The 26898-nt window shown below is 47.5% G+C and overlaps 1 protein-coding gene and 1 long non-coding RNA gene across 4 annotated transcripts in view; one reads left to right on the top strand and one right to left on the bottom strand.

Moving 5' to 3' along the window:
• TGFB2 (transforming growth factor beta 2) overlaps positions 1–26898 on the top strand; it is an 80124-nt gene that overhangs the window by 27765 nt on the left and 25461 nt on the right. For all 3 annotated transcript variants that reach the window (XM_077886607.1, XM_077886608.1, XM_077886609.1), the window contains one exon: positions 23871–24034. In XM_077886607.1, the coding sequence (XP_077742733.1) occupies positions 23871–24034 (164 nt within the window). The remainder of the gene's footprint in view (positions 1–23870; positions 24035–26898) is intronic.
• LOC144307057 (uncharacterized) lies at positions 1508–20797 on the bottom strand. Its single transcript, XR_013374021.1, has 6 exons — positions 20756–20797; positions 20351–20447; positions 12059–12110; positions 8738–8798; positions 8459–8656; positions 1508–3190 (listed from the first exon to the last, which is right to left on the bottom strand). It is a non-coding gene; the product is annotated as an uncharacterized LOC144307057 (long non-coding RNA).

Here is a 26898-nt window from a genome sequence, read left to right as displayed (position 1 = left end):
GATGAGCACCGGTCTCCCCACCGTTGGCCACCATCTCCCTGGTTCTCATTCATTATGTGTGTTGTGGTGCTTCGTCCTTCTTTTCCTTACACAGAAGAGACCTGAGGGAGCAGTGAGAGTTGTGGATATACAGGGAGGGCTGGGGCGGGAAGGGTGGTGGGGGGAAGAAGGGTAAGAGAGAAACAGGTGTAGAAAGGGCATGAAGGTAGAGGTCACTTGCTTGCTGTTTGGGTCTGGGGCCCTCTGCTGCTTCCACGGCACCTGCGAGCCCGCGAGCCAGGGGGGTGTCTGCTGGCAGGCTCTAGAGGTCATCCCAGCTGTCCTTGAGATATGAGACATGACCTCTGGTCACCCACAGGGGAAGTCGGGCCTCACTAGTACCTTGAATTGTAAAAGCAGAACAAGAGAGTTCTCTTGAGAGAACTCAACTCTCTCTTGAGAGAGTTCATCTCCTTTCTTCTTAGGAAAATGTAGCCTTTCTTTCTCTCTCTCTCTCTCTCTCTCTCTCTCGGTTCCTACCTGCCCCTCAAAATCGGCTCTCATATGCCTTCTCAAAGTGGCCACCTGGAAGGAGGCTTCACTTAAGAGTTCTGAGCTTAACCCTCTGGTAGATAAGGTGAAGCCAATTGAAAATGGTATTTTATTATTATCTTTTCTATTCTTTTCATCGAAAGAAGTTCAGTCCTGGCATCTGAATGAGTGAAGTCCAACTTTAAATCACTGGCTGTGAGATCATCTAATTTTACCACGTTGCTCTCCTTGCTGTTAGTTAGTGGACGAAGGTAGGCCTGAGAAGTCCAGTTGCATTTAGCTCCTCCTGTGGGGGAAGCGAATTAGCCTTTGCTAAGGACCCTTGTCTACTGTCTTTTATTTACACTCGGTGTTTGGTCAATAACAACAATAATGTTTATTACTCATACTTGTGCAGTGCTGCCTATACTCCAGAGACTTCTCTAAGCGCTTTGGAGATGCTGGTTCGTTTGATTCTGGCAATAATAGATAAGTACTCCTATCGTTTCTACTTCACATATGAGGGAAACAAGGCACCAAGAGAGATTAAATGACTTGCCCAAGATCAATAGCTACTAAGTGGTAGAGCCAGGACACATACCCACCTTAGCTGCCACCCCCATTACTTGGAAGCTCAGATGAGTCATCAGTCATGTGCACAAGAGCAGCACGGTGACAGACACCAACTCTGGAATGAAAATTGCTCAGGTCTGTTTGCTTGGGGAAAGGCTGTCCTCTCTGGAAGTAGAGTCCACCTGGCCTAAAATACATAAAGCATTTATATCTATTAGAAACCTATGTGGTGTGCAGATACGCAGCGCTCCTTAGGTTCTAAATAGAAAAGAACAATCAACATGCCAACTTCTCTTCAGATGGCTTAAAAAAAAAAAAAAAAGAACGCCTTTGATTAGCAAACAGTACAAATGTTTATAGACTTGGAGGATTTTTAATATCTTTATTTGAATTGCACAAAGCAGCCAAATGTAGTTTGGCCCTGGGCTGCAGCATATATGTGTCTGGGTGCCAAGAAGCAATTGCGCTCCGCCTGAGATGCCAAGCATTCCAGACCTGTTACCTTGTAAGTGTAATATTTACCAGATTTTTGCTTCATCTGGAGATGAAGAGCAGAGCTGAGCAGAGTGGGGGCGGGTCAGGCCGCTGCGAAGGGAGCTCAGTGTTCAGAGGAATCTCTGAATGAGTAGGTAGCTGGGAAGGTGAACAGACATTTGCCAGAAACAACCCCTTTGCTGGCAACGTGGAATCCAGGAGGAAATAGCAGAGGCCAACATGTTGGGGTGCTCGCCGTGTGCCAGGCACGATGCTCTGTGTTCTTGCGGTCACAATCGTCTGTTAAGGTCACAGCTGTCTGAGCGAGACCTTGTGTCACGTCCATTTCGCAGATGGGAAAAGTGCGGTTCGTCCCAAGGTCTGTCTGTAGTTGTATGTTAGTGAGGCTGGCCTAGAGCAAGGGAGGCGAGCGTAGGGTCCCCATGTCCTCTGTTGACTCTGACCTTCACAGCCACCCTGCCACGTGGCTGCTGGTCACATTTTACAAATGAGGAAACTGAGGCCTAATACGATGAAGAGCATCCCCGCCCCCTCCCCCCAGGCCGCTTTCCGGTGGCAGAGCCAGGAGTGTGGACTGTGGGCCTGCTGAGTCACAACACTGCGGTCCTCCCTAGGCACCTGTGCCAGGGGGACAGACAAAACCCAACCCTAAAGCTCGGCAAGCACGGCCCTCTGCGATGTTCCCGAAAGAGAAGGGGCTTGGGGCAGAGGCCCGTATGTCCATGAGCAGAGCCAGTAGATGAGATACTGTTATTAGAGGTGTGATGGGTGTGTGTACACGTGGGTGTGTGTGCGTGTGCATGTGTGCCTCGGTGGGGAGGTGCAGGCTGGAGCAGGGGAGCATTGTTTTCAAATTGAAGAGAGCAGAGGTTGCCAGAGAAGTGCTTTAGTTTCGTTATCACTTCATCTGATGAGTCAATGGTGACAGGATCCCCAAGGTCAGCAAAGGGAGATGGAGAGAGCTGATTCTAGTTCTTTCTACCCTTACCAGATGGGCAGATGGGGGCTGTCAGCAGAGCCCCCAGCAGAGCCTCCCTATCTTGGTGGGGTGGGAGGTGGGGGGTGTGAATTAATCCCAAGCACCCGAAACAGCCCCCCACCCCCACCCTCACCCCCACTCCCAAGTGCTCAGGGCTGCCTTCCAAGGAGGCTGGAAATATAAACAGAAGAGCCTTCTTGTCCTGAGGCCCCTTGCAAGAGCCTTTCATTCTGCCCCTGTGCCTGTTGCTTTGGGGGATTATGCTCTGGTCGACTCTCACTCAGAAAGAAGTATTTTTAGCTGAAGGTGGAAAATTATGAGAGCAAAGGTATGAAATCAAAAGCTCTCTGGTTAGCGTTGTCCCTGGAAGAACCGTCGACCCCCACGCAGAGAAAGTGTGCTCAGAGACATGCACTGAGATTTAAGAAGGGGCACGGGCTCCTCAAGGGCTTGCTGCTGCTGAGCTCCTGTAGGGACTGGCTGGAAGCACCTGGTTTCACTTCCAGATTCAAGTAGGTAGTCGGGTTTTTTCTCTGTGGAAATTCAGATTTTTTTTCCCCCTTTACTGGCTTCCAGTGCCACTGTGTCCTGTTGAACATCTGGACACAGGAAACTGAATCCATCCTTTGAAATCTAAAAGCAGAAGAGGGTAGAGTAACTTGTCTGTAGTGGAACAGCCACTTGACCACTGGAGTCAGGAGGAAGGAAGCAAGGACTAGAGTTACCAACCCCTGCCCCCCAGACTGTGCTGAGACCATTTGCAAATGCTGCCTCTGGTCTTGGAGGGGGGAGCTCCTGTGGTTATGGGCGTTCCTTCCAGGCATTGGAGGTGTGTGGGGGTGTGATGGGCTGTTTCTCTTCTGGTCACTCGCTCTCTTTTTGAAAATAAATGTTTATGAGGCTGAGGAGGTTGTTTTATGACACAAACCTACTGTAAATTGGTTTTAATGTCTTCTTGGAAATAACTGTTTTTTTTTTTAAGATTTTTATTTATTTATTCATGAAAGACACAGAGAGAGAGAGAGAGAGAGAGAGAGAGGCAGAGACACAGGCAGAGGGAGAAGCAGGCTCCATGCAGGGAGCCCGTCGTGGGACTCAATCCCGGGTCTCCAGGATCACACCCTGGGCTGAAGGCGGTGCTAAACCGCTGAGCCACCCGGGCTGCCCAATAACTGGGTTTTTAAATCAAATAGTAGATGATAAAGAAGGTTTCTAGGGGAGAGTAAAAAAGCAAAAGGAGAGGCAAGTCTCAACCAGGAGGAAAGAAAACTCTGACAGAGTCTTAAACTTTTGGGTTCTGCCCTTGGATATTACAGGAAAGCTGCAGAACTGGATTTATGATGTAAACAGAGGTTTAATTGGAACACTAGGAGCACAAATGAACCCACATTTAGACAGAATCTGAAATCCTTTTTTTTTTTTTTTTTTTCCAATGTATAATCCTCCTCAAATTTGTTACTGATCTTTAGGAGGTTCCAAAATGCAAGGCTGGAAAGCATGTCTTTTTGGAAAATGTATCATCTATTGTAAATATAAATCTACATTTAAGAAAAAAATACAAGAACATTCTGAAATGCAATAAGAAGAGTGTTCATTTGTCCTTCGGAGGTCCCTCTTCTTTTTGATGGGAAAGCAGGTGGCTTGCGGGCACAGGAGTCACCGGCTCCTGTTGGCTTCATGGGCAACTAGGAATTCCTTGCATAAACCACTCATCCCTTAAACTCTGATGTTTGGGAGCTTTTTGCTGAAGAATTTTAACAAAACTGCATGTCAGAGGACTCACAAAATTTGGTGATATGTTCCATGAGTCAGATTTCAAGGAGTTAGAAATTGCAACAAAATTAACCACAAGCTTCTGAAGAACTTCCCATGAAAGGCATTTTCAAGCAAAAAATGTTGCCTTTGGATTTCCCCACCTAAAAAGGTAGAGAGTCAACACATACTGACGAGAAAGTACCAAATGCTGGAGCCTCCCGAAAATTGTGAAATGACCAAGAATGCCTACCCTCCACCCTTTCCTTCATTTTGGCACCACAGAGTTTTTGTCACGCATGGCGATTTGGTGGTGCTGTGGCCATTCTGCAGAGACGAGATATAGAGAAAGTTTACTTAAATAATATAAAGTAATTCACAGTTTCTGTGGAGCCCTTCCAGAACATCTTAATTCAGAAAGAAAGAAGAAGAAAGAAAGAAAGAAAGAAAGAAAGAAAGAAAGAAAGAAAGAAAGAAAGAAAGAAAGAAGGAAAAGGAAGGAAGGAAGGAAGGAAGGAAGGAAGGAAGGAAGGAAGGAAGGAAGGAAGGAAGGAAGGAAGGAAGGAAAAGGAATTAAATATCATTGGGTACATTTCTTATTTTTAATTTTTTAATGACTGTATCTTGTCATTAGTTTATAGGATTCAAAGGTATAATCTTTCTTGTGGAGATAATCAATGTCACTGTGTATGTTAGAACAGAATTAGAAATAACCTGAGATAGAAAAGCGTTGCAAGGTACGTGGGGTATTTGAAAAGCTGAGAAAAGCAAATACGTTAGATGCTCCACTATCCGTTATGAACAGGGTTGTGTGTCATAGGGGCTGATACTGGCGTCTGAAGTGATGACCTGCAAGGAGTCCATCGTAAGCCCCTGCTCCCCTGACTCTCCCACTGATTACCTCTGGGGCCAGTGAGGCCATATGTAATCTGTCTGGCCTTTGTCTCCTCATCTGCAAAATGGAATCAAAAATAGGATCTACCTCAGAGATTCCTCATGAGGCTTCAAGGAGAGAATCCAGGGCAGGCTCTTAGCTGCTGGCCCTATTACTGGCACCTTCCATATCGAGAGGCCGACTTTCCAGGGAGCAGATTCATCATATGTTTGCTTCTCCTTCTTCCTCCCTAAAGTTCAGGGGTCATAGAGAGTCCATTCACATCCCTAGAGTCTGCCCAAAAAGGGACAGAAGGACAATTCAGATCTGTCGAGAATGTAGGTTACATTGACCTGGGTGACCTGTGAGGGTGACCTGTGAGGCCACTCAGTGAAGCGGGGAGGACAAACAAAAGAGTTGGCTGCAGGTGCACGTATTGTTCAAGGGACTGATGTCACAGGGATTTCACAGAACCATCCCAAGGGTGGCTTGAGTTCTCTGCCTTGAAATCTGCATGAACCCTTCCCAAGTTTGAGGTGATGTGGTGAGTGAGAAGAACACCTGTCAGAGTCAGGATTTGGGTTGGATAATCGCTTATTAGTACTCTCTGGTTACAAGCTCGGAGCCTCAGTTTCCTTATCTGCAAAGTGAGGGATCTACCTCAAAAGTGATTTCCGGGGGATTAGATAAGGTAATGTAAGCTCGCACTTGTTATCTTTGAATGACTTCCTGGGGTGTGTGGATGGCCTGTTCTTCCTCAAGGACAATTGAGAATAAGTTTAAGTACAGCTACGCCACCTGATTTACCGCCTTGCACTGAACAAAACGCTTTCACAAGCATCATCGTACTTGAGCAGGGACTAGGACCCCGTGAAGCAGTCACAAGTTGACAAGGCACAGAGAGGTTATGGGGTCTTCCTCAAGGTGACACAGCTTCAAGGACAGATGGGAATTCTTACTAAGAAGACATGGTCCTTGGCATAAACCATCCATCCCCTTATCCATAGGCTTGGGAATTTTTACTGAAGCGCTTTAATAAAACCACATGCCAAGAGTAAGATCAAAGTCTCCTCACTTAGCTACAATCACACACAAGACATGTCATGGGCTGGTGAGAAGGAGCCTTCGCACAGACCCCATAGGGACTCCTTCGAAACCCACATGAGGCTTTTTAGAAGTTCTGGCTCTGAACTCTTGGTGTGTCCAACTCTGTCCTCTTGAGGAAAAACTGAAGATTCAGACAGCTAGAACCAGACTCGATCGATAAACTTCAGCACATGGTCTGGGTCATTGAGGTGACTGTATTTTAAAGGACGTCTGGCTCTGTCATCCCTCCTCAAATCTGTCATAAGACTGCTCCCAATCACCAGCTTCTTCTGCGGATCTCTCCTACCTTAGAAGGCTTTGCTGAGCTTGGGCTGTTCTGGGACTTTCCATCCCCTGGTCCTTAAAATATTGCAGGACAAACCTTGATTGGGAGGGGCCATGGGGCCATGGGGCCATGGAAAGAGTATAGACTGGGTTGGCAGTTTCCAGCCCCTTCTCTGTTCTAGCTGATGTGCACACGTGACTCATCTGCTGGAAACCTCAGTACTTTCATTTACACATGAGGAGCTTCAGGAGGGGGCTGACCTAGCACAGAGTCGACCCCATCAATAAGACAGCACCTGTACAAGATGCTGCTGGGTTTAGGATGAGATTATGTTCAAGCAAGTGCTTTGCAAGTTGTACGTGAAGTGGGTACTTTTAATAGCATGATCACCCGAAGTCTCCTCTTACACCTGGTTTATATGTGAGTAATGCAGTGGGTCAGCAAATCCGGTAGATCCAGGAGTGGTTTTTCTAACACATGTCCTACCGAATCAGGCTCACATGTACCCACAGGTTTCTGATTCTAGTTGTTGTAAACTGAGTAGCAGAGGCAGATGCAAGGACTGTGCTGTGTGTGTGTGTGTGTGTGTGTGTGTGTGTGTGTGTGCTTGAATCTGTAAAGGCAGAGGAGAGGGTGGCTCCTATCCCCAGGGTGTCAGGCAGTTTTGACATAGGGGACCTCTTCTCTGTTCCTGGCTGGAAGAGTCTTATTGATGTCTCAGATATCAGAGAATAAGTGCAGTTTTCCCCCTTCCACTCCCAGCGGTCATTTATAATATAACCTTACATTTATTAAGTACTCGTTATGTTTCATATTCATTATCTTATCTAACTCTTAATGGCAGTTCTTAGAGACAAGAGTTAGCATTCTCACTTTTTTTTTTTAAGGATTTTATTTTTGTTTATTTGAGAGAGAGAGAGAGAGAGAGGCAGCAGGGAGGGGCAGAGAGAGAGGGAAATGCAGACTCCCCGCTGGGCAGGGAGTCTGACTCAGGGCTTGATCCCAGGACCCTGGGATCATGACCTGAGCCAAAGGCAGACGCTCAACCAACTGAGCCACCCAGGCGCCCTGGCATTATCACATTTTAAAAACAGAAATGAGTCTGAGTCCTTGCCCTCATGCTGCCCCTGTCTATCAGGTAAACATGTAAAGAGGTGACTATAATACATAAGTGCCATTGGGGCATAAAGAAGGGAGAAGTCAGTTGTGTTCTGAAAGAGCTGGAAAGTCTTCCAAAAAGAGGAAGCACTAATGTTGGACCTTCCAGGATAAGAAGAATTTTGCCAGATGTGGCAGGGGCATGGGTATGGTGGTGTGGTGGTGCCTGGCAAGTTTGGAAATAACAGGGTGCGCTTAGGGCAGAGTCCACTGTGGCAGGGGAGGGAGGGGGGGGGATGACAGGGTGCCCGTGAAGTGGGCAAGGTAGGTTGGGGTCACAGTCTAGAAAGCAACACACGTTATGAAGTTGTTTCTTTGAGGTGACTGAAAGTTATTGTGCAGACTTCTCTGGTTGGAGGTTTAGAGAGAGGAGGGGATGCTTAGGAATGGAAGTGGGCATAGAGAGAGGGAAGGAACAATAAAATCAGAGTGGGAGACACACCATAAGAGACCCCTAAGTATAGGGAACAAAGTGGGGGTCGCTGGAGGGGCTGGGTGGCGGATGGGGTAACTGGGTGAGGGGCACTAAGGAGGGCCTGTGATGGGATGAGCAGTGGGTGTTACAGGTAACAGATGAATCACTAAATTCTACCCCCGAAATAAATAAAGCACTAAAGCACTATGTGACTAAATTGAATTCAAATAAAATATTTTGAAATATGGTAAATTAAAAAAAAAAAAAAAGAATGGAACCTAATATGCTAGAAAGGCATGCCAAGCTATCGCAGAGTCTGTGCTTTCTTACCTGAACGTCAGCGGGAGGCGGGGAGTCTCCCAGCCTTAGATAGACACCTGGAGCCCAAGCCCAATGTTGTCTTAGACGCGAGGGAACTGAGGCCTGGTTACTGATGCGCCACCGTAGAGGTCTGCGGGGAAAGCTCTGCCGTCCTCTTCAGACTCACTTCTGGAAGGTCCACCGAGCAGAACCATGCATCTGTGTCTTCTGCAAGATTAGAATCTATAGTTAGAGGACTCGGTACACCCGTAGAGCAGTGGGTGTGGGATTAGACGTGGGTGTAATTACCGTAGAGCGCTGGAGCATGTTTGCCTCTTCGAGCACCCTCACCCCCCAACCAACTTCCTTCCTACAATGAAAGCATAATGTAGGGTCAGTTGGTTTCAACAACAACAACGACAACAACAACAACAACAAAAGCAAAGGGGTTTGTAAAGGTCCATCCGTGTTTGGGCTGCACGGATTGCCTGTCGGAGCAGAGTGACGTCGGTGAGGCCATGTTGGGGGGAAGAGAGGCCACAGCTACAGCGGGTTCTCCACATCCAGAGGGACAATTTGAAAGCGCCGGAAACTCCCAGGCAACTGTGGACTCTCGTTGAACACTGCAGAATGACTTTGTCATCGAATAGGCCTACGGCCACCATGGCCTCTGCATCTTTGTTAGGCCCACCGAGGCAGCGCCTGTGGTCCAGTGTCTCCCTCCCCTACCACAGAAGAAAGCTGAGGGTTCTAAAGACATGGTCTGTCTCCTCCTGAGACTGGAGAGCCTGGCTCTCTCCCTGCTTCTCTCTCTCTCATTTCCAGGTCATTCCTAAAGTGCCAGTTACAGAGGTTGTGGTCCCCGAGGTGGCTGCCTGAAATGGCCGTCAGTCAGTCCCTTTCTCCATCTTGGCCCCTTTTCTGTACTGTCACCCTCGGGCCACTGTGCTTTTTGGAGGAAGGCGTTTCTGACGTTGTTTCTTTGAGGTGACTGAAAGTTATTGTGCAGACCTCACTGGTTGGAGGTTTAGAGAGAGGAGGGGATGCTGAGGAATGGAAGTGGGCATAGAGGGAGGGAAGGAACAATAAAAAAAAGATGAAATGGGAGAGGTGACGTGATTGGAAGTTATTGTGGCCCTTGGAATAGCTGGCGCTGGAAATAGCTGTTCGAAAGAACAATGAAGAGAAACCTGTCACCCAAGCATCAGAGCAGCTGAGAGGTCCGCGTGGCTAATTCAGTGTTGCCGTATCTCCCCAAGTTGGAGCGTCACCGAGGTCTCAGGGTCAGTCCTCTCAGCCTGCCGTCCCCTCTCCTTAGTATCCCTGGTGTCAGGGGATGAGCATTAGATTAGCTCCAAGAAGCCCAGAGAACCTTTACAGAAAACCATTTGGCCTCTCGGTTGTGGTTTCCTCAACACTATGACGGGGACGATGTTACCGTGTTTATCAGTTACCGGCTCCGATGAGGGAATACGTGAAAGTGTGTCGTGGAACACCAGGTCCGTGCAGGTGTGATTAGCGGTCATGGTCATCAGTGACTTTGCTTTTGGAGAGAAGAGTTCGTGTCCTTCTGCTTTGTCATGCTGAGCACCTGTTACAGGCTGGGAGGGCTTGTCCTGGGGCTGCAGCTGGGACACAGGGGTGGGAAGGCAGCCGACTTAGCCCCGGTGCTGGTCAAAGTTACAGAGGCCCTTCCCTCGGTACGGAGCCTGTCCCCCCAGCGCCTGTGCTCCCAGTGTCCGTGCTCCCAGTGCCATTCCTCCCAGTGTCCGTGCTCCCAGTGCCATTTGTCCCAGTGTCTATGCTCCTAGTGCCATTCCTCCCAGCACCCATCCTCCTAGTGTCTATGCTCCCAACGTCCATCCCCCCAGTGTTCGTGCTCCCAGTGTCTGTGCTCCCAGCACCCACCCTCCCAGGGTCTGTGCTCCCAATGCCATTCTTCTCAGCACCCATACTCCCAGTGTCTGTGCTCCCAGTGCCATTCCTCTCAGGGTCTGTGCTCCCAGCGCCCATCCTCCCAGTGTCCATACTCCCAGTGCCATTCCTCTCAGGGTCTGTGTTCCCAATGTTCATGCTCCCAGCGTCCATTCCTCCCAGTGTCTGTGCTCCCTGTCCATCCTCCCAGTGTTCGTGCTCCCAGTGTCTGTGCTCCCAGTGCCTGTCTGGGCACCCATCCTTGCAGCATCCTTCCCCCCAGTACCCATCTTCCCAGCGCCCTTCCTCCCAGTGCCCTTCCTCTGGCATCCTTCCTCCCAGCATCCATCTTCACAGTGTCCATCCTCCCAGCACCCTTCCTTATAGTACCCGTCCTCCCAGTACCATTCTTCCCAGTGTCTGTGCTCCCAGTGCTCTTCCTCCCAGGTGCCTGTTCTCCTGGCACCCATCCTCCCAGTGTCCTTCCTTTCAGTGCTCGTCCTCCCAGCATCCGTCCTCCCAGCACCCATCTTCCCAGCCTCCGTCCTCTTAGTGTCTGTCCTCGCCGTCGCCCATCCTCCCAGCACCAGTCCTCCCAGTGCTGATGCTCCCAGTGCTGGTCCCTTGTGGATCCTGGTCAGGAAGGTCTAAAAGGGAACTCACCACGAGCTCCTTGGGGAGACATGCATGCGGACCTCTTCCTGTCTCTCCCCAACCCTGACCTAGGGCTACAGAGCTACAACGACATGGCTCACTCCCAGCTCACTCCCTAGGTGTTTAGCAGCCCTTGACGAGAACTGCCAAGTTTCCCTTGTCCAAACTCCTCTGGCTCTGAATGTATCCCAGGATCCCATGGGTGCTCTGCTGTGCAATGTGTGTGTTCTTCGCTGGCGACCTTTCTTACTTGTACGCACAGAAGCTAGATTAATCTACTCAGGTGAGATTATGGAAGTGGCTGTTTTCTTTTCGGACACAGGGAAGCCTTTCAGATATGTTGTCGAGCCTTTTAAAATGGTGTAACGAAACAGCTGAAACTAATAGAATATCCTATGTCAATTATATTTCAATTAAAAAAAACCAGTCCAATGAAATCGGTGCAAAATGGCAAGAAATAGGCATCTAAAAAAGGCGTAATTCACTCACCTTAACGTGGCACACGTTGTTCTGCTGACTTGAGGGTATCCTAGGGTGTGTGCATAGAAGCCCTCTGCTGCTGCCTCTGTATGAATCCCCATCTCTTTGCCTTCGCCTGTTGCATATTTTATCCTGCTTATGTACCTGCGTGTTTACCACTCTGGTTCTCTGGGACTTCTGTGTGCTTTTATCCTAATACATTTAAGAAGCAAGGGCTTTATTCAAAGAGCTCTTCTTTAAAGGGGACTTAGTAGCAAATGCTTTTGAGGAAGTGGAGGAGACCCACTGCCTGGATCTGAGTTAAAGCATCTGTCCTGTGTCGTCTGCACGCTGGCCTGTCAGAAAATAGGGCAGACAAGGCTTCAGAAACCACCTGTGTGTTGACCCCTTGTCAGAAAGACTTCTGAGGGTGTCCGAGAAAAAAACAGAGAGAGCTGTAAGACTGAGCTCCAACTTTCCTTAAGAGGAGAATCTCTCTCTCTTTTTTTTTTTTTTTCTCAAGAATTCCATGTCTGTCCTCAAAATAGCAGCACCCTCTGTCTTTGGGGGGGTTTACAAGAAAGTGGGGCAGGTTGGACTCACTCTTTGGGTGTCCCAGCTGCTGTTGTCCTGTTGGTTTTCTATCCCGGTGTCCCTAAGAGCAGATGAAATTTCACACATTTTATAGCCTCTCTACACCCAAATCATGGGATGGATGCTAAGCCGTCGGGCTTGCTCTCAGATACTTAAGTAAAAATAACCTTTTGAGCATTTTAAAGGACTCAGCTGTGGTCTGGTTCTGACCATGGAGAGTCTCAACTTTAAAGATGGTTTTTGTTCTCCGCTCACAAGTGGTGACCCCACCTTGAACGAAAGTTGCTTAGCACCCAACTGAACATGATTTCTTAAAACAAGCCTAACACCCGCGGCTCCGTTCCAGAACACGTTCACACCGCAGTTAATCTGGATTCCTATAATTCCTGTATGGTCCCATATCTTAATTGACCATAGCTGTGTTGCCAGAACAAACAGGACGGGGGAAGAGTACACACCCTTTCTGAATACATCTACCAACCCCAGGAAAGCACCATCCTCTGAAACTCGAATGTTCTTTGCAAGGTACTGAATGACCATCTACTGAAATGCTAATAAGAACATCTGACAACTAACAAAGCCTTCAAAGCACTTCGCGCTCCCTACCATCTTTGTATTTGAGATTCAGGGCTGGCTTTCAGCACAAAGAACAATTCAGATCTTCCATGCAGCTTTCCGAGCAAATGTACATGGGAGACAAATCTCAGAGTGTTGATTCACAGAGAATAGGCATTCTGGGGTGAGGTGGGTTCCGGAACCTTCCTCGACCTTGTCCTGTTGGCCGTAGACTTGGCTGTCCACCCTGACATGAGCGGCACGTGGTGCTGCCTGCCGCGGTGGAAACGGCTCTCAGGAGGAGGTTGTCCTATGGATTCAGGTCTGCATTCACCCAGACAAATTTTAGAAACTTCGTTCGTGATCTGTGAGTCTAGGAGATTGAGTGAAATATGTACTAAGTGGCCTTCTGATTGTAAGAGTTTGTCCTCTGCTATATCATTCAACAGATGAATGCGCTGGCTTACCAAATCAGATTTTAAATCCATCTGTATGTATCTGAAATGAGGAATGAAGTCAAATAAGTAGAGGCATTTGAGTAGGGGTTGAAATGTGTGCCTAAAAAAAAAAAAAAGCCTCAGGGTATGAGACACAAGATAGTAGCATCTGTAAAATAGTTTGTATGAGAAAGACCGAAGACTTGAAATTTATTATGCACTCAAAAGACATAGAAGATAGGAGTGCGAAGGTGAAAGAGGAGAGAGCAAGAATTATTTACTGTTGGGATGTATTAATGAAAGTCTAAGTCCCGCAGTAAGGGAGGTGACGGTGCTATTACTCTCTTCGGCCTTGAGAATTATGTGCAGACCTGAGGATCTGAGTTTAAGATTGGAGCAAAGAGGGTAACGTCCATGAAAGTTAGAGGCTTTCATGAAAAATCATGGAAGGAAGTGAAGGTGTTTGCTTAGGACAGAAATAGGGGTGGTGAGATATCAGAACCGGTCTCAAAATTTCTGAGGGGGGGTCAAGCAGAGAGTAAGTCCCCCTGTGTTGCAGAGCTAGATCCAGCGGGAAGAGCTGTGAGTAGGCTGACCTCAGGGAAGAGCTTTTTGTGCAGCTGGAGCTATCAGAGACTGCAGGAGGCCGTCCACCTGATTTTGGAGTTCTCTGTCGCTGAGGAGTTCTGGGAGAGACAGTCTGGTCTCCTCTTGTTGTAGAGAAAACTGCAGTCAGAGGAATTCGATGCCAACAGCCCTGAGAGAGCGCCTGGTAGGTGCCAGGCAATGCCTGGATGTGCTCTCAGTCCTAAGTGCAACGTAGAGTTTCAGAGAGACGGAACGCTGGCTGCGTTTGCTTTCGTTCTCTCAAAGTGGATAATCCGGACCATCTATTCCGCCTCGTATGTACTCACTCCCAAGTCATGAATTTAATACGTGAGTAATAATAGCCCCTGCCACTTGGTTAAGTTGGTAAATAGCCTGCAATCCTAGCAGGGTGTGTGCCCCGCCGCCTGTTAGCTTAGCTCTAGGGCAGAGCAACAGCAGCTCAGCACAGTACCTCAAAGTACTTAGGCAATTGCCTGGCAAAGAAGTCAGGCCACAAGCAAGAAGCTTACAGCAAACTGGGAGAAGCTCACGGCACCAGACACGCATTGGCCATTATATGCATCACGGCCATAACTTTAGAAAGATTAGAAGGAAGCTTTTCAGCCTAGTAAAGAGCCACTCCGCCCAGTAAGCGTGTCAAAAATCCACGCCAGTCATTCTAGAGCTGCAGGGAAAGTGCAGTAGTTTCTGGAAAGGCGGATTGTTGAAGTTTGGGAATAAGAATGCTCTCTGCTGGGATGAGCAAGAATGTCTAAGATTGTGTGCATTTTAAGCCTTATTTTGCCAATGTTTGGTGTAATCCTGGGAAGAGTTTACTCCCCGGTTCCTCAGTCTGTAAAAAGAGATGGAAAGTGAAGGGCGCTTCTAATCCATTAGGGGATTAAGGATGACATCCTAAGTTTCCAAGTTTAATTTGTCAGGAAAGTCAGCACATACTGCCCTTTTTTTTTTTTTTTTTTCTTCCCTACTGACCTTGTTGGGAGGCATTGCTGAATCCTGGGATAATTGTGCGGATTACTATGTTGTGGGGTCTCTGGCCTCTTTAAATGCCGTTAGTGGGCCCAAATCATGACTGTTTTGCCCCATTAGGTATCATAGACAGAATAAAGAAGAAATTGAAGAGAAGGGAGCTAAGAGCAGAGCAAGAAAATCCGGCAAAGGATGGAGGGAAGATAAGAATGGGGAAAGAGAAAGAGAGGGAGAGAGGGAGAAAGGGGCAGGAGAGAGAGAGAGAGAGAGAGAGAGAGAAACCCAAACCAAGAGAGCTTTAGGTGCTTTAAAGAATGAGACAGTGGCTGAGAAGAGCATCTGCACCCCTTCTAGAGAAGTCCCAGCCATGGGAGGCCATTGGCAAGGGAGATGCCACATTCACGGGACACCTGCCCACAGAGGAGGGTTTGAGTGTGGCCCTCGCCACACTCACTGTCTGTGACTTTTTCTCAGTTAGCCACTAGCTTCTCAGCAGCCGTGCTTGGCCTGCCCCACAAGCACAGATTTTGCTGCGAAAACCCAGCAAGGCCTACACACTTCGCCGACACAGCCCTGAGCCCGATGAGGGAGAAACGTAAGAGGAATGGAAACAGAATAGGTATTTCCATGTAGGTGGGGTTTTTATGAGCCCGATGGAAACTTGGGAGCAGACACTAGAAACCCCGTGTCTGTCACAGTTCAAGAAAGCCAACTGCCATGGGCCGGCACCACTGTTATTTTACTGCGTTTGCCCTGCGCGGGAAGGGGCCCAGACACTCATGCTGACAGTATGCACAGTCTCAAATAGCAGCGAGATGAAGGCCAAGTCACATAAGCTGATGCTGACACAATTAGCCTCGCAGATGCCAACAGCATGTCAAGTTCGACACTGTCCCCGACTCGGGGATGTCCCCCCTCCCCCTTTAAATGGCAGATGCTCTGGTGCTGTGTTACATTTAATAGGAGGGATGGCCGGAGAGAAAATCAGAAACCACTGCTGATGCGCTGTTTATTTCTCAGTCATTTTGTGTTAAATTGCTGTGACTTGAATGTCAGCAGTGTTTGGGATGTGGTAGTGAAATAAAATCCATAGCCGGTGTGCCAAGACAAATTTCAGAAAACCCCAAAACACAATTGTCTTGGTTTCTTGCTGGCTGTGTGTCTGCACACACAAATAGAAGCTAGTTTATTGCCCTCCAACCATTCAGTGGGTTGCTTGTCTTGCCGCACTCTGGGGGATGTCTAATGAACCCCAAACTACTTCCCTCAAAGCTGGGGATGTCAGGAATGAGGGGCTGCTACACTCATTTAGGCATGTCAGAAGTCCATGCCGATTATGGCACAGCTGCAGGAAAAGTGGTCATTTCTGGAAAGGGAGATGAGAAGTTAGCTCTGTTGATTGGAGGAGCGTGGGGTAGGAGCCAGTAGATGCCACGGGGGCCGAGGGCCACTGGGCACATCCGTATGGGAGGCCGTCGGGTGCTGGACGATATACTGATGTTGGCAAAGTGCGTCTCATGGGGAAGCATTCACACTGAGCAAGCCCCCAGATCTCCAGATTAGGACCATTCTTTCCAGGAGTGTCAGTGAAAATACTTGATCTTGTATCGAACTTTCTAGAGCTTTCAGGCAAGGTCAAGCTGAGAAGTTGAGAAGGAACCACTTCTTCTTGTGGGTTTTGCCCCAGTGCCCCAGTGCCCCAGTGCCTGGGGTAGCATTCGTGCCTTGTGTTCAAGGGGCATCTTTGTGCAGAAGGCAGGCATCATAACGAAAAGCCAGAGCTTTTGATTGAAGGGCCCGGCTTGCCTTGATCTTAGCCAAGAGCTAGTCAACTGTCTTTGCTCTCAATCTTTATCTGTGAAATGGGGATGAAAAGCACCCTCCGTCTGAGCAGAAATGAAGTATGTGAGGCTAGTGGGTCCTCCCACAAAATGGGAGGGAGTGATGAAGTAGAGTTCTGAGGCTGCGGTGACACCAGGCCATTCTTTTTTAGGGTGTGGGTGGTGGATGGACATATTTTATTCATCCCTGGCTAGTTCATGACGCTAAGTAACGGGAAGGGAAGCCTGGCCAGCTTTGTTGTGGTTGGACCAGAGTCTAGGGCAGACGCTATCAGACCTGAGTAAAACAGAATCATCTGAGATTCACCCAGTGGGTCTGGGATGGAGCCAGGTAACGAGCGTAGTAATGAGCTCCCCCCAGGCAGTTCCCACGCAGGTAGTGAGTGACAGACATCTAATGTGGGGTTTAGGGGAGAAAACCATTTTGGGGAAGTTTTATGAATGGAGAATGCTTAAAATGAGAATGATGAGCTGCAAGTGAGCTGAATGGCCACCTAGTTCAACCTGCCCCCAGATTCAGGACATCCCATAGCATCTTATCATCTCAAAACTATGCAAATTTTTCCAGTGAGGGGAGTGCTCCCAAAGGACAGTGCATTTAAGAAAAAAAAAACAAAAAACAAAAAACTTCTAAATTGTTAGAAAAACTTTTCATGCATTGAGCCAAAAATATGACTCTGGCCCTTTTGGAAAGTAAGGACTTCCCATATGCAAACCTCTGAAATATTTGGAGTCTTCTGGTGTCTCTAAGTTGTCCTTTCTTCAAGCTAAGTGTTGTCAGTTCCTTTTTTAAGGGGTTGGGCTCTCTGTTCTGTCTCTGCTGGAGAATCAGCTCTGGAGCTTATAAAAGTCATTCTCAATCCAATTAATTAAACAGTCTCTGGGGCTGGGACCCAGGCATTCATGTTTTCAAAGTTCTTTAGTTGGAAATGTGTAGTCAAGGTAGACAATTAGTGCAAATCATGGGGGAATTTTATTTTTCCATTATAAGAGCCTCAGAGTCTCGGGATGCGTGGGTGGTTCAGCAGTTGAGCATCTTTGGCCCAGGGCATGATCCTGGAGACCTGGGATTGAGTTCCGCATTGGGATCCCTGCAGGGAGCCTGCTTCTCCCTCTGCCTGTGTCTCTGCCTCTGTGTGTGTGTGTGTCTCTCATGAATAAATAAATAACATCTTTAATAAAAAAAAAAAAAGGAGCCTCAGAGTCTCGTGATGCTGCAGTTTCATCTTTTCTCTGTCCTACTCTTTTTTTTCTGCGTGTAATGCTGATCAAAAGTTTAGATGGTCCCAATAAATAACTTTCTTAAAAATAAAAAAGGTTTAGACACTCCTTTGTCATTTAAAAAAAATCATTTGAAATAATATATTTATTGAATTACTATGATGCTCTACATATTTTCCTAGATACTTTGGATACTTACTTCATTGAACATAACAAAGATCCCTCTATGGAATTCATATTCTAGCAGCAGGAGATGGACAATAAAAAATAAATAGAGACTTAAATAATCAGTATTTTCAATTTTAGTAGTATGTTTGAAGATGATCAGTGCTTTCAAAATAAATAAATAAAATTAGTATGTTTGAAGATGATCAGTGCTTTCAAAATAAATACATAAAATTAATTAAATAAAATTAAAAAGTCTATCATAGGTGCTCCTTTGTCTGTCTTTGTGGATTTCTTTTCTTCTATCCTTTGTTTCAGTGGTTCCTAAGCTTTAGGGAACATGAGAGTCACCTGAGGCGTTAGAGAGAATGCAGACCACCCTCCCTGGCGCCCGTCTGTGCCTTTGAGAACCCCTGCTATGGAGGGGCCAGACATCCGCTAATGACCAGGAGCCTGGGCTGCTCTGGAAGCCTCTGTAACCTCTCCCCAGGGAGGGACACTCACTTGTATTTAAGGCCCAGGTGAGTGGCGAGTGCCTCAGGCAAGAAGACAGACCCAGTGGGAAATGACACAGCAGATGGCCAAGTGAAGCGCTGCCTTCCTCAAGGCTGAGCTCTGAGCATCCTCGGGGGTATTTCTCTCAGGCCCCAAACCCACATTCTCTGTCAGAGCTCCTCACATACTGGTCATGTCCTGAGACTTGCCCTCGGGTTTTGTTTTTTGCAGCCTTTTATGCAAGTGGCTCTGCAATGAGCATCCTAGTGGGAGATAGGATGGCTGGATGCAGAGAAGGCTGGTGCAAGGAGGAACCTTGGCCCCTTTCTGAGGCAGAGTCCTGAAGGCGGACGGGAGGGGGGTCTCAGAGAACTTGGTGGCTACTAGGTTGAGCCATTTATGAACTGCCCCAGTATGCTTAGCTGCCTCTGCTCCTTCTCCTCTCTCTCTCTCTTTTTAAAGTTTTCTTTATTCCTGAGAGACACAGAGAGGCAGAGACACAGGCAGAAGGAGAAGCAGGCTCCCCATGGGGAGCCCAATGCGGGACTTGATCCTGGGACCCCGGGGTCATGACCTGAGCCAAAGGCAGATGCTCAACCACTGAGCCACCAGCTGCCCCCTTCTCTTCTAATGAAGTTAGTCAGGCGGTAGGAGAGTCTTCTCTCCCTGCGGATATTCAAGGGAGGCCTGAGGATCCCTGGGCAGCTTTGCTGCAGAATGGGAGAGGGGACAGGAAGGGACCTTTCTGAGGGGAAGTTAGTGCCAGTTCAGTGCTCCCTGCGCAGTCCTGACCACGTGATTCAATGCAGTGTATAGGGGACGATTGCAATCCTTGTATAGATGGAAAAACCGACTCAGAAAAGCCAAGAAACGTCCCTGTTGCCATATAGCTAGCCCCGGATGATTTGGGATTAAAATTCAGATGGCTTGGAAGGTCCCAGGTCGCATTAGGATCCTATGTCTACATTTCACCGTGGCGGGGCTAGCTGTAAAATGTGCGGGATGCTTTTCAAAATGAAAATGTGGGGCCTCTCGATCAAAAAGCAGGGAAAATATCCTGTGGAAGATTCTAAACCTTAAAACTTTTTCCTTTGTTCCGTGATCTCCTTCTCTCTCCTCTCTTTTGACCTGTTGCGGTGTTTTCGTGGGCTCTTTGACGTCGTGCTCGCTTGGGTACGGGGACACCCCCAGGGTGGGAGCAGACTCGCAGCCACCGGGGCCCTACCCTCTACCCTGGGACGGTGCTGCTGGGTTCCCCCAGCCTCCAGCCACCAGACTGATGCATCTCCCTTCCCACAGCGCTGCCACTCTGACCCCTAGGATTGCAAACTCTGCAGTGGGCTTGGTACCTGGATCAGGAGTGGGCAAGAGTTGCCCTCTGAATGCGTTGCAACGCTGCCGCCCTGCCCTGCCTGACCCAGACTCCCCTAGGTGAGGCTGGGGGCACCAGAGGGTGAAGGGCAAGGGGCCCGAGGACCACTCTTAGGGAGGCTCGCAGGTCCTGAGAGATGGAATAACACATGAGCCAAGGCTTTATGCCCCCTGCCCTGGTTCCATTTGTCCCCTCAGACTTCCCTTCTAAAGCCTAAACTCAAAGATGAAATCATTAAGGATTTCAAGACGGTGACCATAGATCCTTAAACTCACGTATGAGGCTTTTCAGAGCCTGGGGACTCTGTGTAACTGCACTGGTCACATGTCCATGAAGCCCTGGGCTGTGGAGAACCAAAGAACTTTAAGTAAAGGTTCCTGACCTTGAGGTGTCTCCTTAGGGAGAAGACAATATATAATGAGCTACTAATAAATTACTGGAGTAGATAAGCAGTCAGGGTACAAGGCTTGAAAAAGTAGCTTGTGATTAAGTGCCATGATTAGGCTTTCTGTACGCTGTTACTTTGTAAATTGATAACTACTTAGATTTCCTCATTTGTTTTTCCCCTGACCATTCCCCCAAATTTGATTCAGCAGAGATGTGTGGCCAGGGTCGAGGAGAGGGGAACACCACTCACTTGATGTCATTCTGGAATCTCCCATGTGCAACATTTTCCCTGAGAGGCAGGCCCACGGGAACGAGCATGGGAGGAGGAGCAGAATCAGCCTGGTGGTCTGATCCAAAGGGCGGCAGGAAAATCGATTTGATTGAACCAAAAAAAAAAAAAAAAAAAAAAAATGGGTCAGAAATTGAGAGGAAAGAGCCAACCAGGATGTGAGTGTGGGTAAGTTGGCAAAGGTCAAGCACAAGTACCTGACCACCTGGCGATGGAAGAGGAACTGGGATTGGAATTACAGAGGACTTCAGGGAGAACTCCCATTCCAACGGGGGAAATGAGTTCTTGGAGAAGGTAGAGGAAAAAGCTCCATCCCTTCAAGGCTAGGTGGGTGGATCAGGGCTGCACAAGCCATTAAATACCTACCCTGCCTCTCGGGCGCCCTGAGCCCCGGGAGTGAGCCTGCTGTGTCCCTGGCTGGGTGTAGATGGGCCGCTGTCGCTTCTCCCTACACTGTGCATCCAAAAGCTTTTATGAGGTAAGGGTAGGGTCACAGCCCAGGCCAGAGCAAGTTGCTGTGACTCTTTTTTTTTTTTTTTTTCCCCCAAATGCAGAAACATCTGCCAAGTCACTCAAGTTCCTCAGCCAGGCAGGGGGCTGGTGACCCATAGCAGATGACAACAGGGGACAGCTGCAAGGGGCCTTTGGAAGTGGTAGTCAGTTCTTTGGTCAACAGTCTTTATCAAGGGATCTCCTGCTCTCGTGTGCTCGAGCCAGGGCGTGGGGGAGGCTGCTGCTTCCTCCTGGCCTACTCCCTTCACTGTGCTTACGAGACCAAAGCGGAGTTGCTGGTGGGGGCTGCTCAGTGGTCATTTCCCCTCGTGCATTAACTCCTTCTGCTTATAAAGCAAGACCTGCCCCCCCCAAAAAGGCAGATTTGTATTATGGGGCATGGAAATAGAAATAGCGGCCCGGGTTCTAATAGCCAGAGGGAGAAGGGCTGCGCGCCAGCGTATAGGGAGCAGAGCAGGACAGCTGCACTTAACCATCAGGCTACTCCTGTAAATATTTGCAAACGCCCCTTCAAAGCTCAAAAGCCTAGGACAGGATCATTGGACGATTTGCTTAGAAGAAGAAGAAACAAAATTGACCTCATGGTCCGAAGCAGCCATAAAAAGAAAGAGTGAGTTTGGGCAGAAGACCAGAAAGGGGAAAAAAAAAATTGTTCGAAGTTTAATAAACACAAAGGAGAATAAAAATAAATCTCAAGAGCACTTATTTACAAACTTGATGGAAGGATAAGATTGGGGCGGGTGGGTGTGAAAGATGGGTGTTCGGGGAAGTAGAACTGGCCTGTGTGGGGGTTCCGCCGAATGACGAGGGGAAAACACGAGAGAGATGTTTACTCATCCTCATGGCAGGAAGCGCACTGAGTTAGCTTTGCTCTTTCAGGATGCTCTTTCAAAGCATGTTTGAAGCTTCTGCTGTCTTAATGGGGAGGCCATGTGAAGAGGAATGCAGCCACTAGGCCTGTGGAAGGTTCTGGCCAAACTAGAGGGTGTAGAAAGCCAGATCCTGGCTCCAGCTTTGCCCCAGCTTCTCTGCCTGGGCATCTGGCCTGTTTTCAGCTGAGCTGGTCAGGCCAGTACCAGCTTGTCCAATCACCTGGGGTGGGCATGTTCCGGAGGAGGGAAAGACAGATTTCTTCCCAGCAGCGACTTTTTCGAATTGCAATGCCAGGGGGCTCCAAAAACCTGGCCACTTGGACGAATGTTTGCCCAAAAACTGTCCACCGACTAATCCACAGTAGTAGTGCATTGGGCCATCGCTGCGTCTGCATGAATACTTCCTTTTCTCTGACACCTGGATGCTTTAGATTTTTGGGGTTTTTATTTTGTTTGTTTGTTTGTTTCGGAGACTCCTGGCTCAGGAGCTACAAAGCTTCCATTCACACAGTCGCTTGTGAAGCAGTCATGGAGCAGAGCTTGGCTTGGAATTCACTGCTTCCCCCTAAGCGGCTTTCTGAGAGTCACAGGACACGGGGAGAGGGATGGGTGAAAGCCCCTTTGAGGGTAAAAAGTGCTGAGCTCTTAAGATCAGCGAATGTTGGTGTGTTCCTAGCATTTTTTTCAGTGTAATCGTCAGGGCACGGATTTCCCAAGAAATCACGAAAGGTATTTATTTCTATTTTAAGATCGGCAAGATGGCTCGTTTATTTAATAAGAAGCTAGTCTTGCCAATAGCCAGATGCCTGAGTCTTTCAAGAGTCCCATTGATGACCAACTATGCAAACAGCGGATAGTTGGTGAATTCCGTGTGTGCAGGGCCCTGTCCTAGGGATGTGGGGGTGGGGGGCAGGAAAACCTGGCAAATACGGTCTCTGCCCTCAAGATTCTTAAAATTTCATGGGGGAAAACAAAATAAACAAACATAATGCAGAAGTAATAAAAACACTTGTAAAAAGCCATAAACAACTGTGAATGATTATGTTGTAATGAAGCTACATAGTTGAGAAGAGGGTAGAGAGTACTGGAGCTACCAGATTTGGATGGAGCATTCCAGAATAATGAGAGAAAGTTTGCAGAAGATTTTGGAAGAGAACTGTAGAAGCATCTGTGACAAGTGGCCTGCCCAGTGTACACGCTCAATGAACGGGTGCTGTATATGAAGCGTGGGGCTAGAATTAGGACGTGCTTTGGTTTTGTTGGCGTAGTTCAGTTGCTTATTCAGAGGCGGTGGCAAATTACTGCAAAACAACAGCAAACCTCGAGCAACCCATGAACTCGAAATTGCTGTGTACTCTCTGCCTTTCTGTGTTTCACATGGCTCAGAGCTGAAGGAATTGGGGCTGATTCTTTCTCTGCGTTAGCCAGGATTCCCTCCCACCAATGGACATTAACCTGAATGAAGAATTTTAAGACTGGACCTGATATAACCCGTATGTGGCTATAGGTTTTTATTCTTCTCTTCGATTCAAATTTTCTCACCCTAACTTAACTGGAGGGTGTATTCGGTCATATGTGTGTGAAAAAGCAAAATAGTGAAGCCAAAAAAGATGCAATGCATGAACCTGGATAGAGTAGAGCATCCAGATGCCAAAACTTCAAGGAAAAAAAATACATGGGCAAACTGCTTGCCATTAGGAGCTATTTTCTTGGCACATCTGATTAAAGTGTATGCAAGCCCGACAGCTCTCTCCAGGCATCAACTGTCACGAACTTGTTCCAATTCATAACCGTCTAGGATTTTCCACTGCTCTGTCAACTTTCAAAGGATAGGGTTAACTACATGCCCTCAGATGGAGTTGGAAGTGGTTTGTTAATCTCTATTAATCTGCTACTCCTGTAACCAAATGCACATGTTTATTTACTTTTTTTTCCCCCTCTGGTTAAATTGTTAATGGTATTAAATTGGCCCTTGGAAACTAAATCGTTCTGTAGATATTTCCCTTATGTTTTCTTGAGACTATCTCATGCTGCATGGTCTTTGTGAGAGAACAATGGATTTTATCATTTTCAATGATTGCCCTAACTTTTTACAGATGCCATCCCGCCCACTTTCTACAGACCCTACTTCAGAATTGTCCGATTTGACGTCTCGGCGATGGAGAAGAATGCATCCAACTTGGTGAAAGCAGAGTTCAGAGTCTTTCGTTTACAGAACCCGAAAGCCAGAGTGCCCGAACAGCGGATCGAACTGTATCAGGTAACTTTTGTGTGGGTTGTTGGGGTGGACGGTTTGAAGTCTTAGGGGAAAATTCTTGCGGCCCATCGTAGATATTCTGAGCTGATACAAACCATTCTGTGCTTTTGCAGTCATGAGAGAGGCTCTCATTTGTTATTACCCTGCCACTGGCCACTTGTTCATTAATTAGTCAGGAAAGGACAACGTTTAGAAGGAAGTGGTGAAGGTCTGAGCACATTTCTGCAGTGACATAAGTTGTTGGAGTACCCACCCTTGGGAGGGATGGCGTCCAAAAGTCCACCCTCTGATCTGGAAAGTCAGACAACGGAGGCCTTCCGATTGTCTTGTCTCTCCCTGTTATTTTCACTCCCTTTTCTTCCTCTCTTTGCTATCTCTTGCCTCTTTGCTAACCTCATTCTCTCTCCTTTCCTTTTTCTGATTCTACTCACTTTCTCCAGCACCCCCTCGCCCCCATTCCCCGCGTGTCCCCGCCCTGCATGATTCCGGGCAGCCCTGACATTTCTTTCATCTCCCTAAAGTACACTTGCTGGGCAGCTGTGTTAAAAGATGATGATGATGATGATGATGATGATGATGATGATGCTGAAGTGCCAAGTCACTAACATTTCAGAAGCTTCTTCAAAGCTTCCCAAGTGGATTACAGGGCAGTAGATCATCATTATCTAGAAGCTATGGGAGATGCAGAACCTCAAGCCCTATCCCAGACTCACTGAGTCAGAACACATAGGAGGTAAAAGAGAATCAACATTTTTCACAAAATCTTTGGGTGATTCATAAGCATTTTGAAGCACTGCTCTAAAAGCCCTGAGCCTGGGGAGGGAGGCAGACCCGTGCATGAATAACTTAAGTGTGTCGTGGTGTCATAGGAATGGTGTGTGTAGAGAGCAGATGGAGACATCTGAGCAGGACCTTGAGAAGTATCTGTTAAAACAGGATGAGGGATGGTCATTCTTGGCAGAGGAGCAACCTGTGCAAAAAACACAGCCTTGATGGCACCTGTTGAGGGCCTCAAATAGATGGTGCTCAGGAGAGACTGGAGGTCAGGGGAGACTGGGAGAAGCTTGCCCCTCCAAGGAGAGTGTATGGAGGGAAACTAGAAAGAGTCCAGAATAGACCAGGGAACCACCGTGTGAGAGGAGGAGGCGTGTACGACTTATATGCCAAAAAGGAGGCTTGTTGAGGAAAAGAAAGGCATTGACATCTGTATGCAGAAACTTCTAGTCGTTCTGGATTCTAAACATTTGGAAACCGCAATAATTTGGATGGGAATTTGCTTCGTATTTCTTATGAGAATGGGGACTTAACTATGCAAATAAATGTTGTGTATGAGATTGCAAACAGTAAGTTTTCAAAGTTCTAAAAAAGAGTCTTCAGGTGCTAGTTTACATCTGTGTTTGTGCAAAACAGTTCTTACCTATTAGAATGAATCCCCAAGAACCCCTTCTTGGAGAACCTCAAATCTCAATGCATGTTCTGAGAGCACCTCGAGGGCAGCCATTGCTTTCTGTCACCACCTAGGATAGGGTCAGGGTCGGCTTCCTGGGTCCCAGAGGCTTTGTGAAGCGTGTTGTAAGTAGTGTCTCCATTAATACTCACAGCTATACTGTGAAACTGGCATGATGAGGCATTCTTTTCTTTTCCAGAATTCACTGAAATATAATTGCAATGTGACATGATATTAGTTTAAGGTGTACAATATAATGATTTGATGTACGCATGTATTGCAAAAGGGTTACCACAATGAGTTCAGTTATCACGCATCACTTCACATAGTTACACTTTTTTTTTTTTTTTTTTTTGCCCCCATGGTGAGAACTTCTAAGATGTACTCTCTTAGCAACTTCCCAAGATACAATACCGCATTGTTAGCTACAGTCACTGTGCTTACATGAAACCCCCAGGACTTAATCTATCTTATAACTGGAAGTTTGTACCTTTTGACCCCATTCACCCATTGAAGGCATTCTTTCAACTACTGTGTTCATCCTCCTTTTCATAGAGAAAGACGCTGAGTCAAAGACAAAGTAAGTCGCTGGGCCAGGGTCACACAACTAGGGAATGGCAGGGTGGCCATACAGATCCAGCTGTGGCTCCCAAGTGCTTGCTCCTCCTCACGTGCTGTGCTTTTCCTTCCTCTTTGCCTCAGGATAAGCCAGCATAGAAGAAAAAATAAGAGAAACTAGGCTAGCCAGAGGGTGGATTGATATTTGGGTGGAAAGCAAAGACTGTGTTCTCTGGAAAAGAAGCTAGATCAAAGGTAGCTAGATATATAATTCAAGGTCATTAAAAAAATAAAAACAAAAACACGATCACATGTTCTCTTTTTTCTTCTTTTTTCAAATTAAATTGCTTTTACATGACTTTGTGTATGGATAATAGCATCATGGAATGTTTCCCTGGCCCCATATCAGTTGTCTGAGAAATTGAAGGCCAGATCTAGAACATGAGATGCTAAGTCACTGTTATTCGTGGGCCCCTGACCCTGTGCTCTGAGGGTGGCCTCTGATAGCAGAATTACTGATCACTTGCCTTAGTCTCAGAGGTCCTCTCCATGCTGGGAAGGGAGGTGTCCCTTGAGGCTGGTAATTTAGAAGACCTCAGTGACTTCTTCCTTAGTGACTTGTTAGTGGATGTGTGCCTTCTCAGAGGTTACTGCTGCACCACCTGTCCCATCATGAGCAGCAAGATCTGCACAGATTGGTGTTCCCAGTTGGAAAAGGTACAACCCAAGATGGAAGCGTATTGTATGAATAGGGTGAGCATAGGAGGAAGCTGGAAGGAGATGATTTTAGAAGGAAAGTAAGGAAGGAAATGACCCCTTATCTATCTGGAGCTCAATGGGGCAGCAGTCTACCCTCCTGAGC

This window comes from Canis aureus, chromosome 38, assembly GCF_053574225.1.
Source record: "Canis aureus isolate CA01 chromosome 38, VMU_Caureus_v.1.0, whole genome shotgun sequence".
NCBI lineage: Eukaryota > Metazoa > Chordata > Mammalia > Carnivora > Canidae > Canis > Canis aureus.
Note: the sequence above shows the minus strand (reverse complement) of the source record. Positions and strands in the feature narration are given on the sequence as shown.